This window comes from Myodes glareolus, chromosome 7 (genome assembly GCF_982192425.1).
Source record: "Myodes glareolus chromosome 7, mMyoGla1.1, whole genome shotgun sequence".
In the NCBI taxonomy this organism is placed as follows: Eukaryota; Metazoa; Chordata; class Mammalia; order Rodentia; family Cricetidae; genus Myodes; species Myodes glareolus.
The window spans coordinates 90594844-90622135 of record NC_142032.1 but is presented as its reverse complement, the minus strand read 5'-3'; the positions used below and the strand labels follow the sequence as shown (position 1 = coordinate 90622135).

Here is a 27292-nt window from a genome sequence, read left to right as displayed (position 1 = left end):
TTTTAAACATAAAGCAAAGAAGACCAGCCTACAAACCACAATCCCAGAGAACTTAGACAACAATGCGGACACTAAGAGAGACTTACATGCAAAGTAGAAAGTAGAAAAAGACAAGACCTCCTGAGTAAATTGGGAGCATGGGGACCTTGGGGGAGGATTGAAGGGGTAAGAGGAGAGGCAGGGAGGGAAGCAAAGAAAAATGTAGAACTCAATAAAAATCAATAAAAAAATTCTTTAATGATAAAAGAAGAAGTGGTGGGGAAAGGAGATCCATCAAAGGATACACAGAAAGGGCAGTTAGTGAGGTAAGAGGAAACCTAGAAGAGCATAATATTCTAAAGTCAAAATAATGAGCATGCTCTTAAAAACAATATAGTCAGATGTTCATGATGGGTCAGATATAGGTTAAGGACTGTGAAGTAACCTGGATCTCATAAAGTAGATGTAATTAGTAGAATAATATTGCCAGATCATTTTGAGAAATGACCAAATTTACTCACTCAAATTATTTTTTTCAGAGTTCTCTTATGCTTTTACTATATGAAGAGGCAAGGATTAAATTAATACAATGCAATATATGTTTTTGTTGCCTTATCAATAAAAATAAAAGTGTAAAAAAAGAATCTGTGGTTCAGATTATCTGGGGCTGAACCAACTGTGGTTAAGAGATGGGCACCATCAAGGTGAAGTCCTCTGAGAAGTGTTTCCTCAGGGTCAACATCCAAAAACTGAGTTCTAGAGGCAGCCAAGTTTAAACCTTCTGCTGGTAGCTAAACTCGCTAATGTCATAACCACCCAAGTGGCACTGGTTTTAAAGGCATAAAGGGTTCATAGAGAGCAGCTGGGGCTTGGCACTGTGTGGCAGGGTTGGAGTCCCTGAAGAGAACCTAGGAGAGGCTGTTGGTGAACGTGCAACCCAGTTACAGCAGAAGAAGCCAACATGGTGGAGATGCTGATGCATGGGATGACTACGAAGGAGAGCAGGGACAATGGAGGAAAACTGCCTAAGACTAGAAGATACGCTATGTGTGCCACAGAGGGGCAGAGCCAGAGAAGTGGTCCAATCCCTTTAGAGAAACCCAGAGGATGGTGGGTGGACCCCAGACACCGGACGTTGGATTATTTACACAGTTGGAGTTTGGCTGTGCTTTGTTCAGATTACAACTGGGCTCTGGTTCTTAACTTTTTGAATTAAGGAAGTATTTAATTTATATTTGATTTTACCAGAGCCCATAGGTGAGAGACTTTAAACTTTTAAAGAGACTTTGGAGTTTAGATTTTGGGTTTTAAGTGAGAGTTTGCTTATTTTAAAGACACTTTGACCTTTCAAGTTTTTGAATTTTTAAAGACTGGGACTTTTAAAAGTTGGACTATTTCATATTGCGATGTTAATATTAACGTGTGCTCTTTTGCATGAATAAGAAAGGGGACTGTGATGTGTTTATGTGTCAAGCTGGCAAGGGATCCATTGTGCTGGCTAGATTTATGTCAGCTTGACATAAGTTACAGTCATTTGAGAGGAGAGTGCTTTAATTGAGAAAATTCCTCCCTAAAATCTGACTGTAGGCAGACTTATAGAGCATTTTCATAATTTGTGATGAATGAGAGAGGGCCCAGTCCATTATGGGTGGTGCCACCCCTAGGCTGGGGGTGCTGAGTTCTATAAGAAAGCAGGTTGAACAAGCTAGTAAGCAGCACCCCTCCATGGCCTCTGAATCAGACTCCAGGTTCCTGCCCTGTTTGAGTTCCTGTCCTGACTTTCTTCAAAGATGCATTATTATCTTAGTTTGGTTTTCTATTGCTGTGAAGAGACACCATGACCACAGTAACTCTTATAAAGGGAAATATTTAATTGGGAATAGCTTACAGTTTCAGAAGTTTGGTTCATGGTGGTGTGTAGCAGGCATGGTGCTGGAGAAGGAACTGAGGGTTCTACATCTTGACCCACAAGCAGCAGGAGCAACTGTGTGTACCACACTGAACATAGCTTGAGTATAGGCAACTTCAAAGCCTGCCCCCTTTCCCCACAGTGACACACTTCCTCCAACAAGGCCACACCTACTCCGTCAAGACCACACCTCCTAATAGTGCCACTCCCTATGAGCTTATGGGGGCCAATTACATTCAAACTACCACAACTATGATGATATGCAAGTATAAACCAAATAAGCCTTGTCCTCCCCAGCTTGCTTTTGGTCATGGTGTCTCACCATAGCAAGATTAACCCTTACTAAGACAGTCGGTTGACCCCAGATGAGTTTCCCATGCTTTCAATAAATAACTTCCCCTACATGCTCATGTGAGCTGCTCTAATTAAACCCAGAGGATACACACCACACACCAGGAAAGCAAGAGAGGTACTTCCTGGAAAAAAGGATTTTCTTTGGAGGAGAAAGGGTAATAGGACTTGAAATTAACTAAAAGTTGTTATAGAAACATATGAAACTGTCAAAGAATTAAAAGTAAGAAGTAAGGATAATAAGCACAATTGGACACAATGGCTTTCACTAAGGCACTTGCTTTAATTCTATGAGAGGGTTCTACACGCAGGCAGAAGAACTAACAGTCTGGAGGAATGAGAATGGTTACTATCTTGGTTATAGTGCCTTTCAACATTACTGGGATTATGTTTGGAAAATATATGAATACCAATTAAATAGAAGACATAAGTAGAAGTTACAAAGGTGGGTATTGCAGGAAACTAGGTGACTTCTGCGTTTTTCTATAATTCCTCCACAAGGGCGTTTTAACATTTTAATCAAGTTCTAAAGCTGGAGCTCAGCAAGGTTCAGTTTGCTCCAGGAACACCCTGCTCCTCCACCTCTGAACAGGAGATGCATAGGTGATTGAGGAGCAGCGAGCAGGATCATCACCTGGGGGTTGGTTCCTCCAAGTGCTGGCACAACGTCTGGGCCCAGAGAGCACAGATGTGCCAGATCTTTGTAATCACATTGTGCCAAGCACTATTCTGGGGCCTGGGGATCAGAAGCTGCTCATGCAAAATGATGCGTCTAGAAATAAAATCGAGTCAACTCAGAATCCCCAGAGTTTACTCTCTCCAGCCCCAGAAGGACACTGCATTTTAATGTGTTTCCTTTCCTCTGGTTTTCACAGATCATAGATGAAGAAGAGACCCAGTTTATGAGTAACTGTCCCGTGGCAGTCACGGAGAGCACCCCTCGGAGGAGGACACGGATCCAGGTGTTTTGGATAGCGCCACCCACAGGGACAGGCTGTGTGATTCTGAAGTAAGTGAAGCATGGCCTCTTCACCCACCTTTCTGCGGTGATCAGAGATTTCCTGTGTGTCTGCAGGAAGAGGTGTGGCTTCTGGGGCGTCAGGCAAACCCTTCCTTGATCTTCCACTTTGTCCATTCTAAATGCATAAGGAATCACGTGTTCGTCTTCATTCAGTATGATGATCTTCTGACTATTCTGTGCATTCATAGGCAATGATGCAAGCACTGATTAAGAAAGACATAACCAGGCAAATAATACAAGCCTGGTGTCTTCGTTTGGAATTAATGTGGTTTTATTTTCTTGCGATTTGAAGGATCCCCATTAACTAGCATCCTTAAACTGTGCTCTGCCTAACCTAATGCCCAATTGCAACTTCCAATTGCCCAGGCTCTTCTTTACAAACCTTTCCTCCACCTTGGTTGGCAAAGGCTTGCCGAATATGCCCCAGGTGTCAGGTCGGATCTCCAGCCCTGCACACACCGTGAGCAGTGCACACCTGCAATCCCAGCACTCAGAGATAGAGGCTAAAGGAGCAGATGTTCAAGGTTATCTTTGGCTACTGAGTAAGGTTTGAGGCTAGCCTGGGCTACACAGGACCAAGTCTCAAATAAAATTGATGCTTGCCACCACTTCCCAGGAAGCCTCTGGGTAAGTGGCCACAGGGAGAATTTTGACCAGTCAGAATCATTTCCTCTGAAAGGCAGCATTGTCTCAAAGCTGCATCTCCGGCTTATGAACCACAAGGTGATGCTCTTTGAGATATAAACAGATTGGGCGGACAGTTATTTCTGCAGTCAGCTACATTTAGATGCTGTATACTGGATCTCCATCTTACAGACCGATAGCGTACTAGCATGGTTGAAGGCTTTGCGAAGTCCTACCAAAGGCTAACAAACAAGCCAAACACTTTGTCATTTCAGTGGTGTGTCCCAAACTTACTTGATGGGAAAGCCCCTTTTAAATCTCTTATCTTATGACACTAGTTCTTTGAAGAAGGTTTAAAGGCCCATTTCAATTGATGTCGAGACTTGTAGGATTTCAGACAAACGGTCATGAGCAGATGGCGGGACTCCAGTTCAACATCCAGGGCATCATCAACTGTTTGGTTCAGTGTGTTGGCATGTGCTTGTAACCCCAGTACGTAGAAAGTATAGCCAGGAAAATCAGAAGTTCAAGGTCAGCTTCATCTACATAGAGAGATTTAGGTCTCCCTGGACCACATAAGACAAGAGGCCCTTTTCTCAAAAAATATGTACGTGATCTTTTTCATGGAAGTGGGGGATGGAACTTTCCCAGCCATGTTCTGTTCTGAATCCCCAAAGGCCTTTTCTGTGAATTTGCTTCAGTTGGTAAATGTGGACATGTATTCCCACACTGCGATTGATCCAGCCCATCCACCCCCAAGAACGGCTGATAACAGGGTCTCCCGTGATTTCAGCTACAGCTGGCCAATGGGAAAGAAACCCACAGAGGCCTCTGGAAACACCTGACTATTGTTAAACTCAGCCTCATCTTTCTGGCCTCCCTCCACTGACACATCATTCCCTCCTCCCTTAGTTGAACACGCCTTGAACATCTTTCCCCCAACTTCTTGACACGCTTACCTCTTCGCCCTTATGTACATTGATGGTCTAAAAACTCAAGCTGTAGGATTTTTTCTTAAAAATGAAATCACATCTATAAATCACAATACTAAGCGTGTGCTGGTTGAAATATGGGCCTTGAGGGACTAAGCAAAGACCACTGAGAAGGGAGGCAGTGCATGCTGCAGCTGACTATACCCCAGGGGAGTCAGTTGCCACCACAAGCTTTCAGCAGAGAGTGAAAGGCAGGAGTGGGTGGGTGAAAGCCTCCGGGGTGGATGTGGAGGTTTGTGGGGGGGAGGCGGGGAGGGAGAGAGAGAATGACTTCAGGTACACTCTGCTGGGAGGTTGTTACCATGGCCTGGTGGCAGACTGACTGGAAGGGAAACATCCTATATGGTTTGTGTAGAGGGTACATTTGGATTCTCTAGTTGGTCCTCAATTGAGAATAGTGGAGGTAATGGGAAAGGGGGGACTTGGCAGTCAACATAAGTCCCGAGGAACTGGTGAGGATGTGGGGTAGCAGGTTCCCACAATTCCTGTCACATACAGTCTTTACGTATATTCAGTCTCTCAGCTTGGAGGCTGGGTTCCAGGCTTGGTATTCTAGTACCCAGATCCCTAATCCATGCTAGCCTGGTCAGTCCACAGAGCCTGGCCTCTAAAGATGAAGCTTGGAAACAGACCGCTGGGTCACAAGTCTCTCTGTTCTCAAAGCCCTCGTTCATCGGGCCCCACATCTTGGTTTTCTTTTCTTTCTTGTTTTCACAGACCAGAGCTATTTGATCTTCTGGTGGAATCCAGAAAGGCATCCTTTGTTTACCCACTGACAGTCAGCGTATGCGAATGTACGTTTTTCTGTTTTAACAGTGAACATATGTGGCTTGTTCGTTCATGCCCTGACAAATGCAAGTGAGCTCTTCTTTGCCTGCCCTTTTGGGCTATCCAGGCATTGGAGGGTTTCAGTTCTGCACCGTCTCATAGGTCAATATAGGGAAGAGAAAACAACCAGACAATATTTTCTAAGTGTCGGAACTCAGCTGCACATGCAGCTACCTGGCAGGCTTGGACTAATTGACCTGCATTCCCCACGTGAAGGCAGCAGTTGATATCAGCCTTGTGGGTGTGCTTTAAAATTGTGTGTGTTCCCTTACATTCTGAAGGTACATGGAGCATACGTAATGCCCTGAACTTGAAAGGATGCTCACTCAGGAGAACTTATCAGAAGCAGGTCTGGATCGGAATATGCATATTTCTAGTTGACTTTTAAGCTACTGTGTGTTATCTGTGGTATGAATGTGCCAATCACGCTCCGAGAAGTTCACATTTGGATTCTCTCAAGGTCTCTTTTTCTCCCTGCTACAGTCAATGATCTATAACAAACATCCGAGTACATGCCTTTTTGAGTAAATACTCACATTTTTATTCACAGCAGATGACAAACCATGGGGTCATAAGGAATGCCTATTAATGATTTCTACAGACACTGCCATATTGTCCTCAAAAATAGGGACAGAGCCTATATCCTTACCTGCTTAGCAGTCCCTGACATGACCAATTTCAAAAGCCTTCTGTGTGAGAATCAAAATAATATCTCAGGTTAATTTACTTGCTACTCTTGTACTATTAATGTAGTCTCTATTCTAATTGTGTTGCTCCTGGGAAGGGCCAGTTCCTATGCTTGTCCAATTTTCTAATAGCATGTCTTTTGAAAGTGAATCTATTTATTTACTTTTTATTTTAAATCATAAGTATGTTTTAAAATACTTTCCTAAAGTCAGGGATGGTGGCATAATACCTGTAATCCTAGTATTTGGGTGCTGGAGGCAGAAAGAGCAGAAGTTCAAGGTTTTCCATGGCTACATGATTAAAGTCAGCCTGGGCGACTTGAGATTCTGCCTGAAAAAAAAAACCAAGCAAATGAATGAATGAATGAATGAATGAATACATAAACAAAATACATTCCATATAGTTTATATATAAGATATATATAAGGATACAGATATTTCAAAAATATATTATTTTATTTTATAGTTAATATATAATTAGTATATAATAATTAAATATATTTAAATAATTAAAATATATTTAAATTATATATTATAATTTTAACTTTCTTTTTATTTCATCTTTGTGTCTTTCGTATCATGCTTCTCAATCCCATTCATTTCCCATCCCTGCATATCTGCCCTCTGCCCTTGCACCCCACCCCCAATTAGATTTAAGAGAAAAAAGAAAATTTTAAAATAGGGGGAACAATCTTGGCATGGAAGCTGCAGTGTGACACAGTGAGTCCTGCAGCAAACCCTTTTGTCCACACATCTTCACTTGTAAGAAGTCACTGGTCTAGTTCGAGGTCTCTGGTTTCTGCCATGCATTCATCGATGCTGGGCCCTCGCTGGATCTCCTCTTAGTCATCCCACTGTTGCCCTGTGTTGTGAAAATCCTGAAGCTTTGGGTTTACCGTCCCTTCATGTGCTCCAGCAGACCACAGATGGGGTGGATGTTGGGCTGGACCAGTACATAACCCTGGTGCTGGGCCTGGGGAGTTGCAGGGTTGGTGAGCCCACCAGCTCTCCTTGTCCTCACCACCAGAGTGAGCTCTCCAGCAATGCCTTGGCAAGTTCACCCTTGACAGTGTTGGGGGGTCATTCTCCTGCTTTCAATATTTATAATTTAAAATTGATCTTTGTGCCATTTAGGCAGTAATACTTTATTAAAACTTTCAAACATTTATCTCTGCTTTATTTTTAACTTAGTTCATTGGTGTCTCATTATTCAAATGTTTGACATTTGGAGTTGAGGAGATGGCTGAGGTGGCGAAGCATTCACTATGCAATTGTGAGACTGGAGTTTGCATCTTCAGAACCCATGTAATTGCTTTGTGAGCATGACAGCCCCCCTCCCAGTAATTGCAGTCCTTTTTGTTGACCAAATTTTCTGTCCCACCAGGTCCTGCATCTGTTTAGTCCCAAATAAACACACAGAGGCCTGCATTAATTATAAACTGGTTGGCCTAGTAGCTCAGGCTTCTTATTAACTCTTATAACTTATATTAGCCCATAATTCTTGTCTGTGTTAGCCACATGGCTTGGTATCTTTTTCAGCGAGGCAGTCACATCTTGCTTACTCTGTGTCTGGCTTCCTCTGTGTCTGGGTGACAATTGCAGACTGAGTCTTTCCTCTTCCCAGAATTCTCCTGTTCTCATTGCCCTGTCTATATTTCCTGCCTGGTAGCCCCACCTGTGTTTCCTGCCTGGCTACTGGTCAATCAGAATTTTATTAAAATACAATTGACAGGGTACAGACCACTGTCCCACAGCACTTCCGGAGGTCTAGGCAGAGGCTCTCTGGAGCTAGCTGGGTAGTGAGACCAATTGAATGGGCAAGATCATCAACAGACCCTGTCTCAATATGTAAGGTTAAAAGCAACCATGTAAGACCCCCGATGTCAACTTCTGGCTTTCACACATATACTTACACATGTACTCACACTTGCACATACATTATGTCCTCATATATGTGAATACTCATCTCTGTCTCTCTGTCTCTGTTTCTCAGTCTCTCTCTACATACATACAAATGCCAAAAAAAAGCTTGACATTTTGGTTTAAAAATATGCATCTGTGCCTTCCCTTAGGAATTTAAGTTTTACATCTTAATCAAAAATAGCTTTTCCATACCCAAGGTTATAAATATATTACATATTTATATTCTTAAAGATTTTAAAATAGGCTTAGACCTTTTGTCTTCCTAGAATTTAAGTTTGTTAATGACATGGTATCAGTAGGCCACAACAGAAAATGCATGGTCTGCTCAGCTCAAAATGAGGTACCAGAGGAAAGTTGAAAAGTTGAGAGAAACATCTCCATGGAAGAATGACAATGAGGGGAGACAGATACCACACAGGTCTGAAGGCACAAAGCGAGTTGGGGGAAGGTGGGAGAATGTTCACCCCCTGACAGGAGCTGAGGCCTTCCTTTAGAGAAGCAGCTAGCCTGAGGGAACCCCACGGAAACTCCAGCTCTCTTGTGTGGTTCCCCTCTGGGTTTCCGCTATGGCCTGACCCACGCACAGAGGTCCCGGAGCCATGTAAGTAGTTCATAAAGACAATCTATCCAAGGGAAGCCCAGGGGTGGAGAGCTGGGTAGCTCTCTGAAGGCGCAACCTGGAGACAGCAGCACAGATGGGAATCGTAAAGCAGTCTTCTTGACCAAGTAGAGTTAGCAGTCCCCCGTCCATTTGTTGACTGGTGCATTCTTTTCCCAATGGCGTGGCCTGCTACTTCATGAAAAGCAAAATCTGTGCATCGCTCTCCTCAGTTTGGTTGTTCTTTTCATCTTGTCTTCCCTCCATGAGTCCTGCACCATTTTTAACATAATTCTGTTTTGGTGACAAGTCATCGCTTGTTAATCTTCTCAGCATTCAAAGTGTGTGTGGTTATTCAAGCAGACTCATATTCCAGGTGAATCATATAAGCGTTCTCTGTCCAATAAACCTGATGTTGGGATTTTGAATGATGCTACACTAAATTAATAGTTTAATATGGGGAAAGCCACCTTCCCTGCTATGTGTTTTCCAGTCAAAACCAGAACATCTCCCTACTTAACCAGGTCTGTTATCTTCCACAAAGTCTTGTGGGTTTTCTTTAATTAGACCATGCATTCTATGCAGGCTTTTCCTCCATGGACAACTTCAAATTTTGTTGCCCTTTTTTTTTTAACATACTCTGAAATTTTTAATTTGTTCTGACAATGAAACTAACACAACATAAGATTTACTCAAGCCCTCAGACAAGGCAAGACATTTATGGTCCTTGGAGGAGGCACCAAGGCAGCAGCTGGCAGGAGGCATTGGCGGATTCTTGGGAAGGAGTGTAACAGATAGCGAGATAAGAGGTTTCAGGTGTTAGGGCCCAAGAGAGAGGTGGAGATGAGGTGCTTAAAGACAGAAACTGGGAAGATGCCTGAGGGCAGGACAGGGCTGGGGCAGGATGCTTAGGACTTGTCCCCTGTTTAGCCCTACAGGATCTGGGGGCACAGAAAATGAGTGGAACAGCCTGGTAGGAGAGCAAGTGCGGGGAAGAGGAAGTGTAGGGTCCCTCGATTTAAGCTCTGGGCTTGGACTTGAGCCTCGGGGCTAAAGCAGTGTCTCTTCCTTCTAAGGAGGTCCCCGAGCTCACAGAACAGGATGTCAGCTTTCCGGTCTCTCCAAGTCCCTGGTGACTGGGACTCCCTGTGACTCAAAAGCCACAAAAACAGTGAAGTCTCTTCAGAATGTCCTTTCAAGCAGCTGGCAGCCAGCTCTGCCAGCATAATGTCCTTTCTACCCAGTCTGCACCCAGAGGTAGGTGCTGATCCTCAGGAAGGGCCCCCAGGGCTCACACCCCACCCCCACTGGAGGATGCAGGCTGCATTGGCTCAGAACTCCCAGTCATCCACCTCCAGGTCTTCTAGGTTTGTCACCAGGCCAAAGAGTCCACTGTGATCCTGAGTCTGGCTGCCCTCAAAGTTGGTGACAGGGCGAAGCAATTCAGGCAAGGCCTCCGAGGCACGCCGCTTGATCTGCTTGAAGAAGGAGTGGTTCAGGAGGGTGCTGGCGTTCAGCCTTGTATCAGGGCTGCGCTGAAGGTACTGCTCCACAAAGTGGTGGAAGTGGGGGGAGAAGGTTCGGTGGTACGGGTGGGAAGGCGAGTCACCACTGAAAGGCCGGAGGCTGCCAGCGGCCAGGCTGTCGTTCAGGCAAGGGTTGGCAATGGAACATGAGGGGCTCATAGTCAGTTCCTCGGCTGGGATGGTGCTGGTGTCCAGGAGGCAGGGCACTGTGCCATTCAGCTTCTCTAGCAGCATCTGAGTGGCAGGCATATCCTTGAAGGGGACATGGCCATTAGCTAGTTCACACGCTGTGATCCCCACACTGTAGATATTAGACTTGGCATCATAACCCTGAAGATTCTGCTGGAGAACTTCTGGGCTGAGCCACAGCAGGACCTTGACACTGTATTTTGGAAAACCATGGACTGCACGCTGCCGCTCCCCGTAGCTGATCATGCTGAGGTTGCTGCGTAGACCGGACAGGAAGACCTTCCCATCCGTAGAAATCAGAATGTGGCTGGCCTTGACACTCCTGTGCACATAGCCCTTGTGGTGGATGTAGTCCAAAGCCTTCAGCACCCCCTGCAGGATGTATGCAATCGCCAGTTCATTCATGCCGTCCATGAAGTGTGTGCCAATGAGATCCTTTGCAGAACCATATGCCATGAATGATGTGACGACCCACAGCTCATTGTCTGAGATGAAGGTGGCTCGATATGGCACTATATTGGGATGGCTGAAGAGTTTAGAGACATGAAGCTCCCCCTGCAAGAATGTCACCATCTCATTGAAACAAGCTTCTAGGTTGATCCTTCGTACTGTCACATACTCACTCTCCTGTTGACTTGTACCTGGCTAAATTCACTGTCATTAAGTCCTCAAATCCTTTACCTATGATGGTGAGCAGCTCATAACACCCGCTCTCTGGCAGAAAGCTGCCCATGTTCTCTGGTTTAGAGAAAGATGCTATGGACTCCGAGCTCGCCTCATTGGCCTCCAAATAGTTTCAAATCTCTTAAGCCCTCAACAATGAACTTTTCCGAGACCCACCGCCTAATCCGCCCTGGTTTACTTACAAGAAAAGACATGGGTTCCTACTGTGTAGACCTACTTCAATTTCAAAAATTTACACCTGGTCTAGGAGTCAAGAGTGCAGTACCAACTTGTCTCGGCTCCGCCTCCTCAGTTTGGTGGCCGCGCTGCCGCCAGGCCGGTTGCTGGGAGGGAGGTATGCAACGTGTCCAAATTTTGTTGCCCTTTGTAGCAGGCATATTTGGGGGCTACCCACTAGCTCCCGATCATGATATGGAGACTTATTAATCATGAATGCTCGGTCTTAGTTTGTGCTCACCCCACTAGCTCTTATTACTTAACCTGTTTCTCTTCATCTATGTTTTGCCTCAGGGATTTTTACCTTTCTTTTATTCTGTATGTCCCACTCCGTGTCTGACCAGCTAGCTGGCAGGCAATTGCCTGTCTAGCCCCTGGCATCTCCATTTTGTTCTCCTCCATTCTTCCATCCCTTTCCTTCTTTCCTACTTATTCTCTCTGCCCACCAGCCCCATATATCCCTTTACTGCCAAACTATTGGCCATTCAGCTTTTTATTAAACCAATCAGGTACCTTAGGCAGGCCAGGTGAAACAGCCACACATTTTAGATTAAACAAATACAGCATAAACAAATGTAATGTTTCTTTACATAGTTACAGTAATATCTACCACAGCTTTTGTGAATCTGGTCTCTTACCTGGTTGTACTTTCTGATTACTCACTGTGCTTTTTGACCAGAGTTTTTGACTTAGACAATACTACATTCTCTCAGTAGTTCTAAATGTTTGTTCTTGCATTCTTTAGAGATTGAGTATAATTGTTGATATTTGAAAACTATAATAATGAATATTTATACCTTTGGTTTTTTATGTTTTGATTTTAATGGGAATTCACCATATTTTATTTTAAAGTATTTTATGTGATTAGAAAAAGTTTCAAGTTGATGCCATCAGTAAAGTACAGGAAGACTCTGGCTGGCTGGGCCAGTTTCCTTGTTTTTCATGTTGAAGGTAGCGTTTGCAAGTCCAGCCAGCCAGTGCACCTGCCAGATACCAAAACTGTATACCAGAAAACTGAGAAAAACTCAACTTAGAATGAAAATAATGATCCCAACTTGCAAAACACTTTTAGCCTAGCTGTGGTATAAATAAAAATATGTATGCAAAAATTAGCAACCTCAAGACAAAAAGAGGGGCAAACTCAGCATGGTTAGAATTTAGAGAGAAGATGGGTGGGGAATGAAATCACGAGAGCTCCTTGGAATATCAGCAATCATGTCTTGGTGGCAATGATGAGTTGTCTGGGCAAATGCATGGGAAGAGGTTACTCCAGGCAGAAGAGCACCAGAGTCGGAATCTTAATGAGGACTTGGAGGTGAATGCTGCTCCGAGAGACAGTTAATAGACAGACATGTTGATCGGGAGATCTCTGGGGGCCAAAATCCATTAACATATCAGAGATGTCATCCAATGTCAGCATGAAGAGGCTCAACCTGATTCAGGAGCATCAAGGGAACGATTAGAGGTTATTAAACCGTGAGGCTGTACAGTGGGAAGTTTTATTAAAGCTAACAAGGATGTCTAAGATCTAGCCATAGAGTTCTGGACAGACAAAAAAGGAAAGGCAATAATAACAGTGAGTGATTCTGTTGGGGATGTGGCTCAGTAGGAAGACTGCTTGCTTAACAGGCATGAAGCCCTAGATTCTATCTCCAGCCCTGAATAAAACAGCTTTAGTTCAAGGTCATTCTCAGCTACAAAATGAGTTCTAGTCCAACTTGAATTACGTGAGACCCTGTTGGGGAAGGAGGGGAGGAGAAAGCAAGGGAGGGAGGGAGAGGGAGAGAGCGTATGAATGGGAAGGAAGGAAGCAAGGAAGGAAGGAAAGAAGGAAGGAAGGAAGGAAGGAAGGAAGGAAGGAAGGAAGGAAGGAAGGAAGGAAGGAAGGAAGGAAAAGAAGCTGCCAGCTGTATTTCAGGGCCCTGATTTGAAGAAGGAGCCTTTATGATGTCATACCAGACTAATATCCCTGGTAGGAAAAACTGGAGTTTGCTCTGAAGCCCACATGGTTGCTTGTGAAGGCCAGCGGCAGCAATGGCCACTTCTCTCTTGGTAAACCCGACACTGTTTCCACTTTGCATTTTCATACAAATCTCTGAATCAGTGCTGGTGTTGCAGGCAGCCCTCTCCAAAGCTCTCTCTTCAGGTGCCCTGGCATGCTGTAATGCTGCAAGGCTGCTGCAAGGCTGCTGCAAAGCATTACAACCGAGTAATGGATTAAAAGACAAAGAATAAAAAAAGTGCCTTAATGTAAGATAGATGCTTCCAGACGGGAAGGAATGTCCTGTCCCCTTCAGCCTTGAGGTGGTCCTCTCTTTTCCAGGCATTCATTAGCTTCAGGTAGAATTTCAGCTCTTGCTCATTCCCCCAGGAAGGATCTGAGCGTGGAAATTCTCCTGAGGGCAAGGCGGATCCTTTGAGGAATTCAACTTTTATAAAACAACAGAGACATAGCCAAGAGTCAAGCACTGTTCTAGGTTACAAACACTCCTGTCCTCTGTAAAGTAGCCTGGCAGTGTAGGTGTGAAAGAGGAAGCTGAGGCAAAGGCACGGGGAGGATAGGAAGGGGGCTAAGTGACTTCTCAAGGCCATAGAGTACCTTCAAGCAGTGGAGCTCCAGTGTGCTGATCTCAACATTGCCCTTCAGCACTTCAGACAGGGACTGTGGGTCAAGCTGAGATTCCACATCTCACCTTCAAACACTATTATTCAAGTGGTATGTGCTGCTTTTTTCTATTGTTACTTTTATCCATTGCCTTATCCATAGACACTTTGTATCTTACTGTCACGGGAACCTCTGACATGGTCACATAAGCTCCTTGCCCTCCAATCCCTCTTCCCCTTGATGTTCTACCTGTCTAACAAACCCAACGCAGCTTCCTATCACCCTAAGATACAGCTCAAGACCCTGATCCTGCCATGTAAGTCTCCCCATTAGCTCCAGCAGGATGTCCCATCAGCCTCCTCTTAGCCACTCAGTGAACCCGGCTCTGCAGCCTTTCTCCTCTGCTCATTGTTTAGGTGGCATTTATTGAGCACTTCTTGTATGCAGTCACTGAGGGCATGGGATGGAGCCTTGGACCCAAAGGCAATCTATATATAATACAAACCAGGTACACAGCCCTTCGTCTGCAGTTCTTAAATCCAAACACTGAGATTAAAAAGATTTTTGATTACTCATTTAAGGCCCAGACCTTCCCTGGACTGAGATGACTAATATGTTTAGTGTGAGATGAGGGTGATGATGAGATACTGCCCAGACCCTGTGGGTGTGTAATACATACGGCATTATCTTTATGGAACCCCAGAATCAATTCTAAAATATATCTGGCCTCAAGGGTGCCTGTGGCCTTGTTCATGCAATTCAGAGTGGGACCCTGGAAGCTTTACCCGAGTGTTACAGAAGTGAGAGGGGATTGCTGTGTGCTGGACCCCTAAAAGGGGACATTTCGTCTTCCCTGAGTGAAACACCCTGGTCCAGGCCGCAGTTGCTGTAAGCCCTCTGAGCTCATTTGGTGTTTTGTGTGGCCAAAGAGTGAAGTCAAAATTCTGCAGCAGTGTTTGAGGCCCTACACAACTTGCTTTGGCCACTGCTCGGTGCTAGGGATGGAACTCGGAGCCTTGCACATACTAAGCATGTGTTCTAACACTGAGTTACATCCAAGCCCTACTCCATCCATCTTTAATGGTTTACACAGGACTATGAGGTTTACAAAGTCAGGCATCCATTTTGTTTTTCTTTGCCACTTTAATATGAAAGATAATAAGGCACAACTCATGGGCCAAATCCAACCCTCTATATTGTCCTTCTCTCTCTCTCTCTTTCTCTCTCTCTCTCTTCCTCCCATCCTCCTTCCCCAAGCGCGCACGCACGCACACACACACACACACACACACACACACACACACTTCTACTCGAGCACAGTCATAACCTTTTATTTATAAACTATTTAGCTCCCGTCATTCAGCAGTGAAACAGAAAGCTGCATCAGGCTGGGGAGATGCTCAGTAGTTAAGAACACTGACTGCCCTCGCAGAAGACTCAGGTTCAGTTCTCAGCACCCACAGGATGGTTCCAGCTTCAGGAGGATCAGTGCCCCCTTCTGGTCTCCATGAGCACTGTTGGCATGTGCACTAGGACAGGGACCAGTCAGTTTCTTCTAAAAAGGGACAGAACGTGAGCGGTACAGCAGGCAGGAAAAATGGGCACCATCCAATTCCAGCGAGACGTATCTGGTTGCTGCAATGATGGTTGCAGTCACAGGTGGGCTGGGAGGTATAAAGAGACACGCAGAAGTGACTCCTAGACTGTGTTCTTCTCCTAAAGGCCCCCATGTGATAACATTGGGAGATTGGAGCATGAGGTTGGGGCCACAGTGATGGGACCAGTGCCCTATGGAGGAGACAGGAGAGCTTTCCTCCTCTCTGTACACAACACTGTGCAAGGTCATGGAAGCCGGCCATCTGCATCAGGAAGAGGGCACTTCACGGATACCCAATCTGCCAGCACCTTTGTCTTGGCCGTCCCAACCTCTACAAATAAATGCCTGTTATTTGCTAACTGTATTAGTTGATAATATTTTATGATAGCAGCCCTAATGCATGCAGTGTGTGAGTGTATATGTACGTGTGTCTGTCTGTCTATATGAGTGCAGGTGCTCATAGAGGCCAGAGAGGGTTGGAGCCCCTGCTGCTCAGGCAGCTGTGAGCTGCCATGTGGATGAAGGGAGTGGAGCCTGAGTCCTCTACAAGAGCAGCAAACTCTGTAGCTACTGATCTCTTCTCTTCGGCTCCCGACACTTTATCTCACAAAGCTCTGCAAAGACCTCACTAAGCTGAGGCTCAGAGTCTCCCTTCTGGGGAATAAAGCAGCCATGTTGTGGAATTGGGACTTAAACCTGCTGCCACCAGACTCCTGGTCAGTCCTGTTCTTGATCTATGAGAGTGAAGCAGAGTCCTTTCTGAACACAGAGGTTCAGAACCAAGCCTGGGAGAGCCAAAGCTGTTCCCTCAATTCCATTCAGAAAATGGGGAAAGAAATTGGCAAGAGACTGGAGGGAGAGGGTTAAGTATTAAAGAGGACTTAGCTGGTATTCAATACTTTACAACTTCTTATGGCTCATCAGCGCTTTTCATCTGAGAGAAAATAGCATAGGAATTCTACATGTGGTGACAGTGTGTGATTTGGATGGCACAGCATGGCTGGGAGGAGACGGTGTGGCTGAGGTAAAGCTTCCTCCATGATTTCTATGACACTAGGTAGTGAGAAGAATCACAAGCTTGTTTGTCATAAGACAAGGCGGCTTTACTTACTGGCTATGACTTCACTATAACGCCAAGGAGTTAATATGAGAGATGGGGAGAGCCAGCTCTGGCTACTCTGGCAGCTTATTGGGAGAGTGTTTGGGAACAGCAATGTCATGGCAACACACTTGCTTGAGAAAGCCCTGGACCAACCAACCATCCAACAGGTGGACTCCAGATGCCGGGAGTTCCTGGAAGGTCAGCTGTGGCCTGGCTCCAGAGTGGGGACAGTCCACTGGCAGCTTAGTTTCATTAGGCAGCTGGGAACCCAGGTGCAGGATCCAGCCCTCGTGGGAGGAAGCTGGCAAGAACAAACCAGGAAAAGCTGGCTACAGAGTGCCAGGCATTGCAGTGAACTGAAACCCAGGTGGGAAATGAAAGCTGGGATCTCCAGAGAAAGCGAACATAGTACAGATCTGGCAGGTCACTGCCACAGCACAGCCCGCGGAAGTGCAGAGAAGCCAGTCTTACATGTGTACCAGGACCCGGGTCTGAAGCAGAGGGGTGGATCCAGCCCTCTTCGATCAGTGGAGAAGAGTTAACACTGTATACTGGTCCCAATCATGTGGGATCCACCAAGGATGCTCTGAGCTGCAAACTTCCTTGTTGCTGGTAAGGTTAGACTAGTTTAGGGCTGGAGAAATGGCTTGGTGGGTAGGAGTGCTTGCTACATAAACTTGAGGACTTGAGTTAAGATAGCAGCACACATGTGAAAAACCAAGGTTGGCCCTGCACATCTGTAACTTCAGCATTGCTGGAGACAAAGGTAGAGGGGCTTCCACGATTTTCTGACTGCCAGCCTGGCTCCAATTTCAGTGAGAGACCTTGTCTCAGAGGAATATAGTGGAGGCAGATTGAACAGGACACCCGATTCTTTCTCTGGCCTCCAGGCACCTGCACACAGGTATATACATCTGACACATATGTGCACATACGTCAGATTCACACACACACCACACACACACACACACACACACACACACACACATAAGTAAATAATTTAAATTAACCATTTTAAAGTTATCAATTCGGTAGAATTTAGTACATGTTCATTGTTGGAATCTTTTATCAACGTTATCTATTTCCGTCATTCCAAAGTGAAATCCCTTTTCCCATGAAGCAGTTTCTCCCCATACTCCTCTTCCCCAGCCTAGGGTAGTTGCCTATCTGCATTCTGCCTCTGTGGGTGACTTCTCAATCCTTTATGTAATTGGAACCTTCTGGTATATGATCTTCTCTGCCTGGCTTTCTTCACTTAGTGTAATGTTCTGAGGGCTTATCCATGTTGTTGTGTGTATCAGCACAGGCATGGCCTTTCTCCAGCATTCATGGAACATTGATTCCAGGACCCATGGTAGACACCATAGCTTAAGGACACTCACAACCATTGTGTAAAATACTACATTTAGCATACACACTTAAATCCTCTCCACATTACATATAATGTCTAATACAGTGCAAATTCTGTGAAAGCAACTATTAATACTGCATTGTCTACAAGTGTTGACAACAGGAGGTATCTGGACACATTCAATATAGATAGATGGAACTGCTTTTCAATGTTTTTGATGCATGGTTGGTTGAGCGTGGCAGTGAGACCTCTGCAGCCAACTCTTCTTTTATGTAGTTGAAGCACAATCCATGCTATTCATATGCCAATTGATTTTATTCCTGCGAACATTTAATCCAAAATGATCAAGGGATATAAATGGAAGCAGTAGGAAAGTACCAGGTGACGCCTTACCTGTATCTCCTTTTTTTAAAAGCAGAAATACACATATACACAATCAACATGTTTTCCCATGCCAGGGCCTCAGTCTATCCCTGGGAAAGACAATCATGTCTCTTAGACAAGATTGAGAAAGGACAAATTGGTTGTACACCTATGATCATATGTCATTCAGCACTGGGAGTGTGTTCCCAGCATCATATGCATACATGCACAAACTCTGGGGGCTCCAGCATCCCTGTGTGATGGAATCTTCCAGGCCTACCCTCACCACATGTGTGCTCTTGTTAATGAGCCATCATTATGAAGCATGTGACTTCACTTTGTCTTTTATGGTGATGAAGTAAGTGTGAAGCCGCCCAGCGCAGTTTCTCTTGTGACTAAAGATGTCCTGATTAGATCGTTTACCTTCATATGGGACCACCGTGTAACAATCACACATCCAGACATTGCTGGCTAGAGCGAAGGCTGAAGCTCACTGAGCGCACATTGATTCTTGTAAGGGACAAGGTGAGACCCTCAGAGAACCACCTCCAGCAACGCTCCTCAGTAATTGTCAACTACCAATCAAAAGTTGTTCCTGAGTTATTCGCCTCCCTCCAAGCCTGACTGCCAAAGGGACTACCCCACTTGAAGCCAGCGAAGAAACACAGCGCTGTGGGAATGCCTCGCCCCTGTGATTAATTGTTGCCAGCTGATCCCACCTCTGCTTTTTCCCTGGCCATTTCTCTAACGGTTCACGTTTAACAGCAGTCAGGAAATCGGGGGGGGGGGGGGGACCAAAAGCTCCTTTATGCCTTAGTTCTGTGCTACTTATAAATGAAAATCATTGTTAATTTAGAGTTTGACAGCTGTGGTGCACTGGTAGGTCCACGACAGCTGTCATCGGGACGCCAGCTTCTTTTCCAAACAGATGTTTAATTTGACTTTAGTGCGCCTGCCAGTTTTTTCGGCAAAAGAAAAAGGGGAAGCAAAAACAAAAGTCATCATTATATTCATCATTTGGTTTCATTTCAGGACATAAATGGAATGATTAACAACGACAGAAGAATTACTCTAATTACAGTTTTGGGTTCAGGACCAGTTAGCTATCATCTCCTGCACGGCCCAGAGTCCAGCTTTCATTTCCTTTAATTTTTTTTTCTAAAGTGAGAGGCTGTTTTGTGGTAATTACACCCAGGCTCTGAGCAATGTTCCCAGCTTCCCAGCAAAGCCTCCCAAAATGCAGGAAAAATCGGAGAGCAGTGAAAGAGGAGAGAGAGCCCAAGATGACTGTGGCGGGGCTGGGCTTGTCTTATGGCGCTGGAGTCAGGACGCTGAGGAGGATGGATGGATGTTCATGTGGTCAGGCAGCTGGTTCCGTGCACTTCTGCAATGCACGAATCAGTCACAGTGTCTAAAATTCAGCATGTCGGTGACTCCATGTAGAAACTCGATGTGTGAGGACCCACCTGATCAGCCTGATGCTTCCATCCGTATTGCTTGGAGGACTCCCCCTCTGAGCCAGCTGTGTTCCTAGGTAACCCACGTCCCAGCTCTGCTTTCTTCACCCTTGCTTTTATGTGTGGTTTCCTTAGTCTACTTGGAGATGGCTTTTATCGTTCAGTGTTTGTAATGTCTCATCAATAGCTTATGGTACCTTATGGTGCCTCTGTTCGGGGGCTTTAGCAACCCTGTAATAAAGGCAACAGCACACGGCCACATAGCTTACTTGCTCCAATGCACCTTGAAGTGGAAGACTCACGCTAGCTTCGTCAGTCCATAACTCATGAGTGTTGTGCTGAAGATATTTCCATCTCTCATGATACCTGCTGACTGTCAACTTGACAACATGTAGAGTCACCCAGACAGAAAGCTGAGTGTATCGGAGTGGGAGTATCTGGTCTGGAAACACAGAGGACAGAAGACCTAACTTAAGTATAGGTGATAACATCCGGTAGACTAGGCTTCCAGACTGGATAGAACATAGTAGGCAAGCTGAGCTCTGGTATGCACTTCTCTCCACTTCCTGACTGTAGTCACAGCGGGGAGAGTTGTTTCAAGCTCCTGCCACCCCCACCCCGACCAGGTGGACAGCATCTTTGAACTGTGAGCTCAGACAGGCCCTTCCTTCAGTAAGCTGCTTTTGTTTCCGCACAGCAAGAGAAAAGTATTAACATCCCACCCCAGAGCAACTTTCAGCCTTCTGGCAGACATTTTGAAGCCCAGCTCTGAAACCAAAGTCTGACTGAGGGATGATGTACAGTGTCACTAGACTAATAGAGAGAGTAGAGCCAAGAACACAGCAAATCTGACCCCAGAACCTCTGGCTCTTCTGATTTTTAAATGCAAAGTGAAGGGTTTTCATTAGAGACGAAGTCCTCTGTGACCGTAGAAAGACCGGTCTTCTGCTAGGTTGACTTCCAAGGGATTCTGAAGTGACCTGTGAGAAGCCATAGCACAGAGTAAAAACCATGGGCTACTGCTATGTAGGCCAGCCACACACCTGGGTGCTGCTTCCTCTGCCTTGGCTCCAGGTTTAAGCTTAACCGAACACCATCCCTTAATAACTGAACAACTGAAGCCAAATGTCAATGGCCAAGGGGAGATGACTGGAAGCCCAAAGCATTCCCACGAGGACCCAGATGAATACCTGCCATAGGTCTGTCTGTCATCAGGACCCAGGACTCACGTAGTATGTGCACAGGAGTGCAGGGACCTGGCATGACCAGGAGAGGGATTCAGATCTCCCAGAGCTGGATTTCAGGTGGTTGTGAGCCACCAGACCTAGGTTCTGGTGATCAAACGTGGGTCCTCTGCAAGAGCAGTATATACTCTTAACAGTTTCTCTGATTGATGAACAATTTGGGGCACACAGTGTGCCGTGGAGAAGTCTCAGAACCTGCCTCTGTGGGCCCTGGAAGGAGTGAGGCCCTAGAAGTTAAGATAAGGTACATATAGTGATCGGTACAGATTGCTGACCATGTGACTGTCCCTACAATAAGAATGGTGGCCATCAGAGGACAGTCAGAGCTTCCTCAGGCATTGTTGATAACAGTTCTGCTACTAGCAGGGTCCTCAAGTACGGTCTCCCTGCAGTGCTGAGGCGCCAGACGCTCTTAGCCTCTAGCAGTTCAGCCTGAGAGCCCAGATTCTCGTGAGCCCAGTGAGAGAGCAACAGAAACAGGAGCACCCGACTGGGATTCCCTCCCGGTCCTGACGGCAGTGTGTGGTCAGATAAGGTGCAAGGCTGGCAGTGCCGGGAACTGCGTAGGTGGGTGGTGGCAGGAACTGAGCTGTCTGTCAGCCAGGAACAGCGCCCAGCTGGAAATTGTGGCCGCTACCTGGCAAGTTCTTCTTGGCCCTCTTAGGCGGTGCACACCCATGAGCAGGAAGATAGCTGAAGTCAGGGCTTTTCTTCTCCCGGCCCTTCAGCTGTAACTCGGGCCCAAGAGCAAGGCAACAGCCAGAACCACAGAGTGAGTTAAGACTCTTGAGTATGACCCTCCAAGAGGAAATGAGTTAGCAGGAACCATGTGGGCACATGCCTTCAATCCTGCCTCTGCTTGAACAATACACAGCTATCCATACCTTTAGTGTCAGAGGGCAAAAGGTCCAATCTTCTGGTTCTTAAGGATAGCTCTCTTCATTCCTTCTGTTACAAAACCCAGCCCCAAGGCACACAGCAGGGTTAGGTTGTAATTGCTCTTCCCGGCCAACCCGCGCAAGCAAGTGAAGTAAGAATCTTATGGGCTTCAGAGACTGGAATGTGCAGGGCCTCCTGGCCTGGAAACTGCTCAGATTCTGTCGGTGGCTCCCTTCTCATAATGGTTCTTGACTATGGCACCACACAAGCCCAGTGGGAGATGTTCTGAGATCCAAAGCCGGGTCTACATGAACTACACACTTATGAGATCCTGTGGCATCCCAGCCGCTGGTACTGCCAATATCCATTAGGTTGCAGTTTGCTGAGCATTTCTTTATTCACCCTTACCTCTGCAAAGGGCGTGTCCCCCTCTGTTTCTCAGGGAGCCACACCCCTGGGTGTTCTTACTTCCTGGTCTTTGAATCTTACAAGGATCCTACCTCTCATCTCCCTGTTTCTAGTGTTCCCCTTTCCTGGGGCCATTCCCTCAGATTGAGGCCGCTTTCTTGTTATTTTGATCTTTGTGGCAGAGACAGTGAGTTCTGGGTGCCCATATTCAACTATCTTGACTAGACCCCAGGCACCTGAAATTCCTAGTGCCTCCAATTATGCCCCTGTCAAATGGTGAAGGACAGTGGCAGTAACTGCCTCAGGAATCACTACCAGCATCAGATGAGTTCTTATATATAAATATTATTTGACAGAAGCCAGACACAAGACCACATCACTGATGCCACTGCCGGTGTGGTGGTTGCTTTATATTTAAACCAAGACAAAGATCATCATCATCTCTGAAGACAAAGACCTACTTGTTTGGGTTTCTGGCTTAAGTCTACATTGTGAAGGTGGTTTTAGAATTTCAAATAATGACTAGTTAAGGGCTGTGACTCTAGCTCACTTAGCAGCATGCTTATCCAGCATGCAGTAGGCCTGGGTACAGCCCTCAGCACTGCATGCCCATTATGGCATATGCCCATTGATATGGGGAACTCACCAGGATGACCACTCAGTTTGACAGTTTACAGTCAATTAAACATGGTTATTTCAGCCAGCTGGGACTATACTCAGGTATTTGGAACCTAAGGGTAGCCCCCAGTGTCCAGAGTATGGGGTTTAAGAAGGTAGAAATCACATCCTGGCATCTTGCTTTCTCTAGAGCTGCAATGGGGCTTGAAGGGGTGTCAGCTCTTTGAATTAGCAAGCAATTTGACAGAAGCTAAGATAAACAGTTAGCTGGAGATGGGGCTCCGCAAGCAGGCAGTTTAACAGAAGCTAAGATAGTTGGGCATCTTAACCTCAGGTTCCTAGAATAGAATTGGGTAATTTTCCACAGGATTTCCCATCAAGGAGATCAAATTCTAGTTCAACCTGAAATGGCCTCAGCAAGAATACAAGATAGAGGACCCTCTGCACTGTCTTCCCCTATTACACCCATAGTCCTAGCATCTGGAAGACTGAGGCAGGGAGATCAAAGTTCAAGGGCAGCCTAAGTTATAAAAAGAATTAAGAGCCAGCCTGAGCTTCATCGAAAAATGCTGTTTCATAAAAACAAAAACAAAAAGTGAGGTCTTGGTTTCACCTGGCCTCCATACCTTTTCTTTGTCCCTTGCCAGCTACCATAGAGGATATGAAGTGGGCTGCCCTGGATTGCTTTCTGTTGCTGTGATAAGACACTGACCAAAACCATGTCATTAGGGGAAGCCAGAGAAGACCAAGGTGGTGTGGGACAATTCTATATTCTGTCAATTATATTTTAAATAATGCTGATTGACCGGTAGCCAGACAGGAAGTAGAGGTGGGGCAATGAGAACAGGAGTATTCTGGGAAGAAGGAAGCTCTTCCCCCAGTCCTGCTTAAATCATCAAAGAAGCAAGATGTGATCTGCCCACTGAGAAAGGTACTGAGCCATATAGCTAACATAGTTAAGGATAATGGGTTAATATAAGCTACAAGAGCTAATAAGAAACTTGAGCTAATGGGCCAATCAGTTTATAATCTTATGGAGACCTCTGTGTGATTCTCTTTGGGACTTGCTGGCTGTGGGAACTGGGCAAGACAGAAACCCCAAGAACAAGCAGGCCCTCATGTTACAAATTTTGAAGTCAAAGTATTTTCAAAATACCTATCTTGGATTAATTCAACAGCATTTATAAACAAATATCTTTTAGCAGCTGTTGTTCCTTCCTTGGCATTAAAACAATTCAAAGAGAGCATAATAACATACAGTATTAAGATTTTTCTGTGTATTTTTCATCTTTACGTGGCTTTATTTTAACCTCTATTTCTTTTATTTTTACTTTTACTTTTTGAGACAGGTTCTCTGTATATCTATGGCTGTCCTGGTACTCCCTCTGTAGACCAGGCTGTCTGAACTCACAGAGATCCGCCTGTCTCTGCCTCCCAAGTGCTGGGATTAAAGGTGTGTGCTAGCACACCTTGAACTCACGGAAGTTAGTTTACCCCTGTCTCCCAAGGGTTGGGATTAAAGGTGTGTACCACCACACCCAACTTCTCTCTTTCTTTTTTTTATTTTAAGGACTTTAACCTTTTTCTTTTCTCTCCCAAGCCAGCACATATTTTTAACACACAGTAAACCACTTAGAGGTTTTTTTCTTTGAATCTCTCTTTACTGTATATCTCTATTTTTCTGACTACATGAGTCTTTAATTTACCAAGTAATATGGGTAGAATTAAAGCCATGGCTTTGACGGCTAGATCCAGCCCATTCCTTAGCTTTTTGCAATTCCAGCCTCATGGTGGAGGTACCAGCTGTAGCCATGTTTATCACAACTCTATGGTGTTTCAAGGTCCCTGCCAGCAAGCAAGCTGCAACAGTGTGCTCATAAACCACACTCAAATGCTTCGTAGTCAGACTGCCTGCCTGAAAGAGTCAGAGTTTGTCCTGACAGGATGACTGGCATTTTAAAATGGCATGGCTATTTTCCTGCTATGTCTGAAAACTGAAAAGCATGCTGTCAGTTTTTCATTAACATTATCGCTATGATTCCCCTTTCTGAGATAAACTTTGGTTAGACTCATGTCGGTAAGCCAAGACCTCGTGGTGACATACAGATTAATAGAAATGGATTAGATCAAGATGTGAGAGTTGGCCAAAAAGAGGCTAGATATAATGGGCCAGGCAGTAATTTAATTAATATAATTTCTGTGTGGTTATTTCGGGGGTTAAGCTAGCCGGACAGCACGGAACAAAAGGGCCCTGCGTTCCTTACAACACCAAGGCACTGAAGGAACTGAAGTAGAGGCCATGAGGAATGAGTGATGCTTCCTGGCTTGCTCTCCATGACTTACTCAGGCACCTTTTTATGTAACCCAGGACTGCCAGCCCAGGGGTGGCCTTGACTGTGGTGAGCTGGGCCCTCCCACATCAAACAGTTTTTTGACAAAGGCTCTGCAGACATGTCTCCAGGCCAATCTGATGGCGGCAATTCTTCAACTGGGGTCTTTCTTCCCAGGTAACTCTAATTTGGGTTAACAAAAACTAGCCAGCATGGGTGTTATGAAAAACATAAAATAGTAATGCTAAGCTTAAAAAGAGTCAAGAGCAGAGCAAGTAAATGCTGAACTATAACATCAAGACAGGAAGAAAACAAAGTGATTGCCCACAGGTCGGTTCTATTCAACCTTTTCAAAAGCAGTATTTTACAGGCTGCTCTACAGAATGGGAAACCATAGGTCACCAGTCATATGCCAATCAAAACACAAATGACCCGTTGAAAAGTTTATTGTGTAACAGAGTGTTGGTGCAGCCTCAAATCTGCCTTCAAAATGCTTTGTAACTTTGTAAAATGAAAAGTGGAGAAGATTTTTAGGGTGGAGAAGCCTGGAAGATACCTGGAATGGGACAAATATAAATTTTAGTCATGTGTCACCTGGTAGGGCACACATGCCTTCTAGAATATTCCCGCTAATGACCCAGACACTGCACCTGATTATGAAGAAACACCAGACAAGCAAGACATCTTGCTGAATGAACCGTGCCATACAGTTTCCTCCACAAAAGCCCAGAGCAGAGCAGGAGGCTGTTGTCCGCTGCAGGAGCCTAAAGAGACAACATCCCAATGCAGCATCCTTACCCGAATGGGATGCCTTGGCTCCAACAGTGCAGCTGTGGAAACTTGAATAGATATAAGAATTAGTTGAAGCCATGTTAACTGTCTAAATCTAATAGCTATATTGTGGGGATGTAGATGCTTTTAGAACACACGTATGACTGGGGATAGAGTGCCTATCTGGTGTTCATGAATCCCTGGCACCACACAAACTGGTTGTGGTGGTGTGCACCTATAATCCCAGCCCTAGGGAAGTGGGAGGCATGAAGATCAAGAGTTCAAGGTCATCCTTGGTTACCTGTAAGGCCAGCATGGACTACATAAGGTCCATAAAGAAAGGAGAGGAGGAGAGGAGGGGAAGGGGAAGAAAGAACGGGCTTGACGTGACCATGCAGCATGTCAATCACTCACTCCCAAGTGCTTAAGCACGGGAGAGGGAGTTCTTAATACTGCCTTTGCTCCCTTTGCTCTTGAAGGTTTGTCCTAAAAGCTCCAACCTTAAAGTTCTGTAAGCAGCTACGTGAGAAGACAGTGGGCTATGCAGGCAGACAGGATTTGCTGGCCTGGGAGGCAAGGCTGAGTTCATTGGTTTCTTCCCCAGGCACAGACTCACAGCACCCCATCTCATGCCAGGCCCTGCCAGACTCCAGGATGCTGAATGGGATGGAGCCAGGAACTCACAAAGCGCTGGGAAATCAGCCTCGTGGGACAGCAGCCCAGCACGGCAGCAGCACGGAGCTAGGCTAGGCTGGCCTCCATCGAGTTGGAATCCAGAGGACTCAGCTTCTGAGGAATAAAGAGCAATAGCAATGTGGGAAATGGAGTGTGGGGTTAGCTTTATGTTAAAGAAAGCAAGGACCATTTGGGGGTCTGCATGGAAGTCACAAATGTGGAGCAGGAAGGAGCAGGGGTGACACCACAGGGGTAGGGAGTGTAGATTTGACCAGGAGAGGGTCCTTAGTAAACCTTTTGTTCTGTTTTGATTTGTTTACTTTTTTTTTCCATCCCTTCATTTGCCATTACATCACTTCTCTGAGA

At 45.5% G+C, this 27292-nt stretch overlaps 2 protein-coding genes across 2 annotated transcripts in view; one reads left to right on the top strand and one right to left on the bottom strand.

Moving 5' to 3' along the window:
• Positions 1–27292, top strand: part of Spon1 (spondin 1) — a 300422-nt gene that overhangs the window by 77929 nt on the left and 195201 nt on the right. Inside the window, exon 3 of the mRNA XM_048460302.3 lies at positions 3115–3248. Within this exon, the coding sequence (XP_048316259.3) occupies positions 3115–3248 (134 nt within the window). The remainder of the gene's footprint in view (positions 1–3114; positions 3249–27292) is intronic.
• LOC148121498 (STE20-related kinase adapter protein alpha-like) lies at positions 10046–11632 on the bottom strand. Its single transcript, XM_087908544.1, is given in 3 exon segments — positions 10046–11250; positions 11252–11410; positions 11493–11632. Coding segments are annotated over 3 exon segments (1179 nt in total). The 5' UTR covers positions 11505–11632; the 3' UTR covers positions 10046–10242.